This window comes from Borostomias antarcticus (genome assembly GCF_949987555.1).
Source record: "Borostomias antarcticus genome assembly, chromosome: 9".
Lineage (NCBI taxonomy): Eukaryota > Metazoa > Chordata > Actinopteri > Stomiiformes > Stomiidae > Borostomias > Borostomias antarcticus.
Window position 1 is genome coordinate 28,623,062 of NC_140242.1, and position 11,177 is coordinate 28,634,238.

At 47.0% G+C, this 11,177-nt stretch overlaps 1 protein-coding gene across 1 annotated transcript; it reads right to left on the bottom strand.

The window, feature by feature from the left end:
- Positions 1-1,891: 1,891 nt before the first annotated feature.
- Positions 1,892-8,661, bottom strand: LOC311313020 (rho-related GTP-binding protein RhoE-like; the record flags this gene model as incomplete). The annotated part of the gene is made up of 5 exons (XM_084443042.1): positions 8,552-8,661; positions 8,360-8,447; positions 4,396-4,505; positions 2,974-3,099; positions 1,892-2,146 (listed from the first exon to the last, which is right to left on the bottom strand). Exons 1-5 carry the CDS (start codon positions 8,654-8,656, stop codon positions 1,892-1,894), a joined length of 684 nt encoding a protein of 227 aa, XP_084299168.1. The 5' UTR covers positions 8,657-8,661.
- Between the last annotated feature and the right edge of the window lie 2,516 nt (positions 8,662-11,177).

Below are 11,177 nucleotides of genomic sequence, written 5' to 3' on the forward strand. Positions count from 1 at the left end.
TTGTCCAAGGCTGTGGGAATCACTGTCCCGACAAATACTGGAGCAGAAATATATTGTCCATATAAAAAAGCTAAGTGGAGGATTATCCAGTGACCTTTTGCTTGTTCCTGATTCAATTCCCTGCACCCAGGGAAAAAGTGTTTTGTATGATTGCCGCAACTATTATACAGTTTGTAGAACATCTGCTCTGTATTTTGCCGGTTGGCACCCCAGTAAGGCATGATTCGTGTAATCAAGGTAACAGTCTCCCTTTCAAGCCTGTCTGTTTTTCTTTGCATGTTCACAGACACCTCACACATAACTACACCATTTGAACAAACACCAAAAAATGTTTATCCAGTCAGAGGAAAACATAATGAGCATAACTCTCTAGATGCTGCTTCGGTAATTGCTACATAGCACAAGTAAGAAGCTGATCCCGCCAGTCGAAAGGCCCAGGGAGCGGTGATGAACAGGAATGGGGTTTGTAGGACAGGCGAGGGATAGGTCAGAGGTCAGGTTCACCCAGAGTGCACCACATGCAGCGTGCTGGCAGAGAGAGAGCGTAACAGCCTTTAGCGAAGTCGCCGCTCTGATAACCACGGCGACATGAAAAGCCGATAGAGCAGGAAGTCTCTCCCGTCTTCACTAACTCGGGGACAGATCTTATCTGGTTCACTTCTCACCAAGATGTCTGATCGTGTGAAGGGAAAAGGCGTACGGTGCTAGGACTGATCACGCTAACAGGACTGCAGAAAACACAAGAGGGGCGGCTGTAGCTCAGTTGGTAGAGCGGGTAGTTCAGTGATCGAAGGGTCAGTGGTTCGAATCCCAGCTCCAACTGTCCACATGTCAAAGTGTCCTTGAGCAAGACACCTAACCCCAAATGAGCAGGTTAGCACCTTGCATGGCAGCTACCGTGAATGTGTGTGTGAATTGTAAAGCGCTTTGAGTGCTGCTAAGGTGGAAAAGCGCTATATAAGTGCAGTCCATTTACCATTTACAAGAAATATTGCACTTCAGTTAAATGAATACACCACTAAAGCATCAAGGATAGGCTTACGCATTTATAAGCATAAAACCATACACCTTCGGGACTACAATGGTAAAATGACAGCTCTGAAATAAACCTCTCGGTCTATGTTTTCAAATGAAACTTCATATAAATTGAACTGACTAATTGGAAAGCAAATGAATCATGAAAGTCATGAAAAACAGAATGGTGATACAACACGCGACATGCAGAGTTCTGTTCAACAGCACAAACGTTACAGGGGGTTACACACTGACTCCCAGATGCTACTGAACAGTTTACTAAACTAGCAGGTCATATCCACCACGATGTCCCCCTAAAATGTCTTCTGAAAACAGACCATCTGAGCGCAGACTGTAGATCCACAACTGTGGCCCCTAGAGCTTTTCCAGCCCTGTACACGTTCTCCACCATCACAGTAGTCTCCTTTGAGTCTTTTCACTGGACTTTACACAAGATGTCCTCCATAATTTGAGTATTTTCCCCGATGATGAGCACGGCTTGTTTGAGCCATTCACTTTGTGGCAACCGACAGTTGCCACAAAATGAACAGTGTTCATAGTGAAGTAAAACAAGTCCAATTATTCCTTGTTTTTCTCCCACGTCATTCGGCTGGGAGGAATCATGATACCGCAAGTCATTTTTACACGTCAAAAGCATCTCTGCTTCCGTACTGTGTTGGGAGCCAAAGGGTAAGAACTGACTTTCCAAATTCTCAATAGTGCACAAAGCTCCACATACTGCAGTCTGTATATCTCCTTCACCACGGTCCTCCAACGCAAGTCTCCCATCCAAGTCCAATTGCATAGTCTCTCTAGCCAGCTGATCCAGAGTCTCTGCGGTTGGCCAGGTACAGGCGACCCTAAGACAACCGTCCAATCACATGAGAGTGCAGGTCTTGGCTTTGGTCTTCTGGAAGTCGGAGACCACGGTGGGGGGTCCGTGGGTGCCTGCTCGGCTGTGGGAGGTGGAGATCCTCTTGGTGGACCTGGACTTGCTGCGTTTGACGTTCTTGTTGTTCTTGTTGACGCAGGCCAGCGTGGCCACGTGGAAGATGTCCCTCACGCTGTTCTCTGACTGCAGGGAGGAACACTCGATGTAGGGGGCGCTCAGCTGCTTGGCCGTGTTGGAGCCCTGGGAGAGAAGAGAGGGAACAGGTCAGTCTGGAGGTCAGGGTTCAGATGGGGGTTCCAACCCTTATGGAGGTAGATTACAGGCCCGTATTATTGAGTAAGACAGAGACCACTGTCTGGACATGTATAACTAACTGACACTTTGGGAAAAACCTTGCCTGGTTTAATTGCCTCCAGTACTTTAGAAAACATGAATTGGCAGTGCAGTAGACTTAACATATATTTAAGCAATAAACCACGAGAGGCCGTGTGTTATAGTGATTTTATAACAGCTAGGGGGCGTTGTTAGGCACGACTAGCTGTTATAAAATCACTATAACACACGGCCTTGAGTGGTTTATTGCTTTTATACAACGGTTACTACAGCCATTAGTGTAAAATAAACACACAGCAATGTAAAATATTAACATTTATTCAAAACGAAGCATCATTCCCTCAATTCCGCCAAGGGAATTAGTTCCCCTAACAAAAGGGGGACAACAACTAGAATGCATTGGATCAAATGGGAGGCGCATTAATACTGAAAATGGAATGATATCCGGTCCCAGGTGTGTGTTACAAAGTATTTTAACACGGCTTCCAGCCAATCAGAATCAAGAACCAGAACTCACCGTTATATAATATATGTATATAATACATATCAGCATTCAGTGAGGCCTAGTGATAGCAAAGCCACAACGCCTACCTGGTCATATGACACTGGAGTGATTGATTGATTGATTGATTGATTGATTGATTGATTGATTGATTGATTGATTGATTGATTGATTGATTGATTGATTGATTGATTGATTGATTGATTGATTGATTGATTGATTGAAGGCCTACCTGGTCATATGACACTGGCGTCTGTCTGCTGTGGGACCTGGTGAAGAGGTCCGTGCGCAGGTCAGACTTGCAGCCCACCAGCAGCATCTTGGTGTTGGGACAGAACTCCTGGACCTCCCCTCTCCACTGGAGGAGCAACAGTACAGAGAGAAGGATGAGTGTTCGGACTGGGGTTGTCGGAGTGTGTGTGTGTGTGTGTGTGTGTGCGTGTGGGTGCATGCTAATTCACTGGAGCTCATTGTGATTGATGAGGACCACAGTGAAGTGTTCCGGATGGAAGTAGGCTGAACTTTTGATTCTAGTTTAGAAGAACTGTTTCTTTCTAAACAACCAGCCACTGGTGCAGTCATTATACAGCTAGCACACAAGTGGCAGCTAATTGTGTTTATATTTGGCAGCCTGGGCCATGTCCATAGGTTAGTAGCCAGAGGCCTAAGGATTATGGGGTTGATCAAGTGTGAATCAAGGCAGAATGCTGAATATTGCTCAATCTCCTCTATTATTGGCAGCCGCTGCATTTGGAGGAGGTTTTCTTTACCCATAACTCCCCTGGTGTTAGTGGTATTTTCTGTATGTTTACTGTACATCACTACTGTGTATATTACACCATCAAGATATATGTGTGTGTGTGTACAGTATGTATGTGAATGTAAGCATATTGAGTTCATCCTAGAAACTTGTATCCATGAAATGTGACACATGTTAAACAACCCAACCCAACATGACAGCAATGGAATTATATTGAGGCCCCTGCCATGCATTTCAGATTTCAGAAAACATGGACCGAAATGAAGAATTAAAATGTGTAGGTGTGTGTGTGTGTGTGTGTGTGTGCGTGCGTGTACATGCCAGGGAGAAACAGGCTGATTATGTTGTCTAGTATTACTCCCTCTCTCTCTCTCTCTCTCTCTCTCTCTCTCTCTCTCCCCCCCTCCCTCTCTCTCTCTCTCTCTCTCCCCCCCCCTCCCTCTCTCCCTCTCTCTCTCTCTTCCCCCCCCCCTCTCTCTCTCCCTCTCTCTCTCTATCTCTGCTCACTAGACCACACTCCTCTCAGTTGGCCCAATACTGAGACTCAGTCACATCACAGGTCAAAGGTCACCCTGTGTACAACAGCCATGTCTGGGTGAGACACCGCTTGGACACTCAGCCTCACATGATCGTCTGAGGTTCCAGCCCCCCCCCGTCTCCCTCTCCCAATGGTTCAGCCCAAGCTGTCTGTTAACCATACTTTTCCATGGACACTTGACCCAGTAACACAAAGCTGGGTCTTTTCAGAGAGGGTCAAGGGACTGTGTGAACATGTAAGGGGACCAGAACACATCCTGCTCTGACTGAAAGGGGGAAAGCCAGTTGATGCAGCTTCCAGGACATATACAGTAGCTTCCAGGACATATACAGTACCAAGCCCATCAGGTCACTCACCTTCTTCAACACACTGTCCAGGGTCTCCGGTCGGCTGATGTCAAAACAGATGAGGACCGCATCAGAGTCCGGGTAGGACAGAGGACGCACGTTGTCATAGTACGGAGACCCTGTAATTCAGAAAAATCTACATGAAGCCACTTACTAGGGTACCATAAAACAAAAAGAGACTATTACAAGAGACTGTTTTATTTTTATTTATTTTTAATTTTTAAATAAAACTTCAATCCTAGAAAGAAAACTTTAAAACTTGAGCAATGTTGTTGTTCATCCCGTTTATGAGTCATCATGGAGTATGACTTCCAGGACTCGGAGTTCTAGAGGGAAACATGTCCCCTTCCAGCTCCACAGACCCTCTGACTCACACAGTCACGCTGGTATTTACAGACACAAGCTGGTCTGCCTACAGCTGTTTCCATTCCAACACACGGAATCCTCCTGCAAAACACGCACGCAAACGGCGAGCGCTACACGATCTGAAAAGCTCCCCCTTGAGCGTTTTCCTTGAGAGCGGCGCTGTGGAATGTGCCGTGGCCTCGGGCCGCCGTGGAAGGTTCCGGATCACATTGCAATCCAGGTAGAGACAAGGAAACCTGCAGCGATGTCCTGGAAACCTCTCTATTGTCCCTGTGTGAGGAATGAGCCGGGAGATTATTTGGTTTCCCAGGCGGGGGTGGTCTAGGGGTTCGGCCCCTCCCTACCCACAGGTGATGAGTTGGCTGCCTCTCTGCTGGTAGCGTACCACACAGGCACTCTACCCTGCTTTCACACAGCCTCCTGTAACATTAGAGCAATTCACTTTCAAAGGGAAAAGGTTGTGCCATTTTTCTAAGCCAAAGGGCTTTTTCCATTGAATTCAAAGGCGTATAGAATAACCCAGCTTACTGAATTGCGCCATTGAATCAAAAGAATGCAGAGGTAAGTATGCTATTTCATTTCATTACCGAAAGTCATAACAATCACTTTTGAAAGTGACTTTGTAACCCCCACAAGCCAAAAATATTTTCATACACAAATGGAAGCCAGATGGTAAACCCTATATACCCAACATGCCAGTGACACTGTCACTCTTCTGCAGTTTTCACTTCCATTTAGCTAAACACAAATAAGCCCAGTCAGAATTCTCAGGAGGGCCCGTGGGGGGTCCGTGGGGGTCCCGGTGAGGCCCGTTTGGACACGGCCGCGCTGCTGAACACGTGTTGGGCTCCGACACCCTGCTGAACATGTGCTGGGCTCGGACAACCATCCCGGCACGTTTTTCCATGAACGAATCCACACGGCCAGATGTAAACAATGATGACATATCTTCACGTTTAGCGAGTCGGGTTTCTCATGTTAAACAAACAGCGCACAGCGTTCTATTTTCACAGCCTGGTCTTTAAAACGTCTCCACCGCCACGCAGGAGGGGTTTGGGAATGCCTGCCCCTGGAATGAAGGTTTTCCACGGGAACATTAAAATGGTATTTCAAAATGGAGTGGATGAAAATGGGGGAACGTCCAGAAACTGGAGAGACTGCGACAAATGGACATTGTGACGCCGTGTGGAAAAGAAGGAGATCTTAGAACCTGAATCCCTAAAATGTAATGAGTGGTAATGTTCAAATGATGATCTCACCAGACAGAGGCTCTCATTGCTTTTCATAGAGTAAAGAGTTTATTCATAGGTAAATTGGGTTGAGTTAAAATGGCGGGGGGGGGGTGGGGGGTGCCTCCTACCCACAGCAATGATCTCCCTATAGCACGGGGGGGGGGGGGGGGGGACCTGTATTTCTAATGACCTTCCAGCAAACTGGGTCACAGAGCTATTCTCAGGTGCCATTGCTCATGCATGGCGCTCCAGAAAGCTCCAGTATAATGAGCAGGGTTGTGATGGTGAGGGGACCAGACAGGAACTCCAGCGTTAGCCCGCATCATCATGAGGTCACTCGATGACATCACCAGGAGAGGACACCTGAAGAACACCGTGATGTCATCACATCTAGGGTTGCAAATTTCAAGGAATTTCATTAATCGATAACTGTTAACCTTAACAAACGATAGTCGATTCATTGATAAGAACGTCCTGCGCTGGACTGCGCTTTGCTCGCTTCATTTTTGTGTCTTCTGTTGTGTTGTTGAAATTTTCCGGCATCCCAATTAGCCTTCACTACATGGCGTGGCGCCCTCATGTGCAGTCAGACCTTAAATCATGATTACATTTCACGCAACTCCCGTTGAAAACATTCATTCAAAAAAAAGAAAGAAGCTCCATTCCATTAACAAACAATTAATCGAGTAACCAAATCTTACTCAAGTAAATTCTTATCGGCAATGAATCGATAGTCGATTAACTGTTAACATCCCTAATCACATCACATTCCTATCGGAGGAGATGAACCCACAGAAGCAGGTATATTATAATGTGTTGAGGTGGGGTTGAGAGATTGGTGAGTTCTGTCTCTGAAGAGCATCCAGGTACGAGTGTGACTCTGTGAACTTGATACCCACACGGGACTCGTTATGTGATAATAATAAACAACGCAGACATCACTGAATGGCCCACAAGGTTATCATAACAATCCAGCTTCATCACATTACTGTTATGACAAGAGATTAGGACTGCCGGTGGAATGCCTCACTAGCGGGCCTGCCCTGGTGTGAGTGTGTGTGTGTGTGTGTGTGTGTGTGTGTGTGTGTGTGTGTGTGTGTGGGGGGGGGGGGGGATGAGCTCCGGTTTAATCACTGAGCCGTGTCCTAGCCGGACCTAAGGGACGACACAGTCAGCTGAGAGGTCACAGAGGCAGCCCGAAAACACTCCCCCGCCCCCTCTACACGCCCTTCTCCACCCCACTCAGGCAGCTCCGAGGCTGGGCACCTGGCAGGCTGCAGCTGGGGGTGGGTGGAGTTCTGGGTGGAGGTCTAAGTGGGGGCTGGCCCAGTCCCATAGCCAGGAAGCTCAGAGTGGGTGGAGGTCTGGGTGGAGGTCTGGGTGGGGGCTGGCCCAGTCCCATAGCCAGGCAGCTGGGGGTAGATGGAGGTCTGGGTGGGGGCTGGCCCAGTCCCCTAGCCAGGCAGCTCAGGGTGGGTGGAGGTCTGGGTGGAGGTCTGGGTGGGGGCTGGCCCAGTCCCATAGCCAGGAAGCTCAGGGTGGGTGGAGGTCTGGGTGGGGGCTGGCCCAGTACCATAGCCAGGCAGCTCAGGGTGGGTGGAGGTCTGGGTGGAGGTCTGGGTGGGGGCTGGCCCAGTCCCGTAGCCAGGCATCTCAGGGTGAGTGGAGGTCTGGGTGGAGGCTGGCCCATTCCCTTAGCCAGGCATCTCAGAGTGGGTGGTGGGGCCTGGGTGGGGGCTAGCCCATGGCAGCAGTAGGGGGGCTGGGTGGGTGTTAGCCCAGTCCTCCAGCCAGCCTGGAGGAGGTAATTACCTCCAGACCTGGGGCTGGAGATCCCCCTGGAGATTGCCCTGGGTATGTGGGAGGGGGAGAGCTTTTCTAAAACAAGTAATGTGAGAGGACTGGCCTGCCCAAGCATTTAGAGTGAACATTTGTACTTGTTGGCCATCAAACAATGCCTCCCATTGCTACCCTTATTCAGCCTTGCACTGCTCATAGACAGCTATAAAATAAGTTATACATAGTTTTAGTCTCATCATTTATCAAGACTTTTATTTTTATTCCGAGTAAACCGCTGTTGGTATGCCCCTATGAATGCGTGACATTGTGGGGAATGTGGGCTATAAGATGTGGGTGGGATGAGACGGTTCTGACAGTATCAACCCATTGCTTGTTTCCTTTGCGCATTCCAGACAGACAGCGTCAGGATCTTGAACTGGGCTGTTAGCCTACAGTAAACCGCTCGTTTGCGTAATCTTTCAAATCACCAATTCCAGGCTTTAATCGCGCTGTAGAAGGCTACAGGCTGATGCGCATAGATTTGTAATAGGTTGCATTGTGTATTTGAGTTAGTTATTTTTGCGCAGATGTCTTACCTGAAGTGTCCCAAAGCCGCAGTTCAACTCTCTGCATATCGATTTCAAAACTGGCCGTGTAGTTCTCAAACACCGTGGGAACGTAACCCTACGGACACATGGGGATTCCATTAGGACATCTGTCGTTGGCGTGGATTTTACGCGCAGTAATCACCTCGTTATCTACACCCATAATGATAAATTGTTACTTACCTCCGGAAAGCAATCCTTGGCAAACACATTTAATAAAGCGGTTTTCCCACATTGACTATCCCCGACGACCACTATTTTACATTTGATCCCTGAGTTTGAATCCATTCTGTGACAGGGTGGAAACGCGATTATTCCTCTAGACTATTGTTGTTGCTGTTGTTTTTTGGTGTTTTTAAAATCTGAAATTAGCTCACAAGAGATCCCACAAAACAGAAAGTCCAATGTTCAGTTACTCCTACATCCCATCACTTGACACGATTCCAAATGATGGAACTGCTCCGGCTGCTGAGGATTTCTTTTTCCAGAGATCCGTCTGTCTGGAGCGCCAGATCTCAACTTTTAAAATGTAAAAAGAAAAGTTTTAATAAGGTAGTTGATCCTTGGGTACTCTAATGGGTTAGAGGGGGATAAATCTTCCTCTCAGCTCTGGTTTACCCTCTCAGACGCGCAGACTTGGAGAACGGTCACCGACTGTTTGAGGACAGTTCTTGGATACTCCTATTTCAAGTCAGAGGGCGTTGCGCAACACTACAGAACTGCGATCCAGAGATGGGCTAGCCCACTAAATTAGACATTTCACCAAAACGACGTTATTTATGAATGTTTTCAATATGACGTTATTGTGATCTAATCGCTATGGCTAGCCTACTCAATAACAGAATGCGCAAACAACATTTTTTTTTGCAGATGGTAGCCTGTCGGTTGTGACCTTTTTAATTCATTTCTAAAATGATTTGTCTCACAGTTTCATGGTTAAATTGTGTATTTTAGCTTATTTGTACTGCATGAGCAACACTTTATTTTTGCACTGGTTTGCTGTGAGCATTGCGGCTGTTCTCTTCCATGTGACAACGCAGTGACCTTGAGGAAGCTAGGCGACAGAGGCTGGCGAGGGGACATGCTGTCACGGGAGATCCTCAGTTGTCTTAGAGCAACTCAACAGGGATCTTGGCAGAGCTTAATCCAGACCTGAGAAGAATTAGAATCAGCCCGGGGACATACGAGCCTACTGTAAGACAGTAGAACACTTGTGGTGATGGAGTTTTACCTTTGCACTTAACTGGAATAGATTCATGAGATTACAAAAAGATGATGTAATTATATAGAGTAAATCCAGTTTATTCAGGATTATTGGATATGAACGGAATGACCCACGCAGAGTCAGCTGGATGAGAACGAGTTCAAATGTTACTTCTTGGAGAAAGCTATGACTCAAGCATTCCGTCTGAATGATTTTCTGTCAGGAGCAGCGTAGGCCTGCCAAGATTCAGCACTTTTACATTTCTTCCTCCTTCAGAGACTATCTTTTGTGTGGTCAGAGCAGCGCTTTGTCATCCAGCACACAGGACTTATGAGACCGGTCAGTCTTTGCCATGCGTGACCTAGAAAAGGCGCCTCTGTGAGATGACCTCTCTCGGGGGAAATGGACAAAAGACGGAAGAGACAGTTGATGTCTTGGAGACAGATATTCGATTAGCCAAAATGTGGGTTTTCTTGTGACTCACCCTCATTCAGTGTCAACAAGCCCATGGGTAACACTTTACAATAAGGTAGGCCTACACAAAAAAGAGTAGTTACTGAGTAACTACTGATGAACCAATGATGAGTTCCTGATTAGTTCCTGATTAACTCCTTCTCCTGATTAACTTCCTGATTAGTTAATGAGTAGTTACTGATGGGCCTTAAGGGGACTACTGCTGTAGTCCCATCAGTAACTACTCATTAAGTCTCAGAGTTAATCAGGAACTACTCATTAACTAATCATTGGTTCATCAGTAGTTACTCAATAACTACTTATTTTTTTGTGTACCTTATTGTAAAGTGTTACCGAAGTCTTTTGTTTACACCTCAGCTTTGAACATACCTGTATTGTATTATATTGGTGCGCGCCATGCTTGCGCTGTCCTCTGCAGGATGGGGCATCGCGTTGGAACGTGATCTATGGGGTGCGCTGAGCACGAGGCCTCGCCCTGCAAGCGGATCTGGGCCATATATGGGCCGGAACTAAGCCACAAGGGCCAGATCTGGCCTGTATATGGCCCAGATCCGCTTGCTATCTGGGGAGGATTGTGCCGTAGCGATATGGAATCGTACTGGTGTAAGCCACAGCTATTCTGAAGTCCACTGTTTGGCAACTCGTTTTTGGCCCTGACCACAAGCACTTATCATATTACCTTGCTTTCTCAGCTGGAGGAATGGGTTTGGTATGAAAGTCTTCCCGGATTTGGGACAAGAAAGGAATTTCAACAGTTAGAGTTTCGTACGAGAGAGAGAAAAAAAGCATTTTTATCATAAGAGAAATGAGAAATTCTTAACGAAGACACAACAGCTTCCATCACATTATCAGCGACGGACACACTGGTATGCTGCTGTATGAAAACGACTAAATCACATTTCCGAGTGTTGAGATTGTTGGATTGGCACACATCTCCCTCCAAATAAACATGTCACTCTCCCGGCATGGGGGGATTTCTCCTACCGTACGACTGAATAGGACCCAAGACACAGCAGTCTCCTCATATTTACGTTTTCACAAGCCAATAACTGTCATGCACTCTCTAGCGATGAGCACCTGGCCTGTTCCAGATCGTTTGAGGGAATCCACAGCCTGTTGACTGGGAAGGCC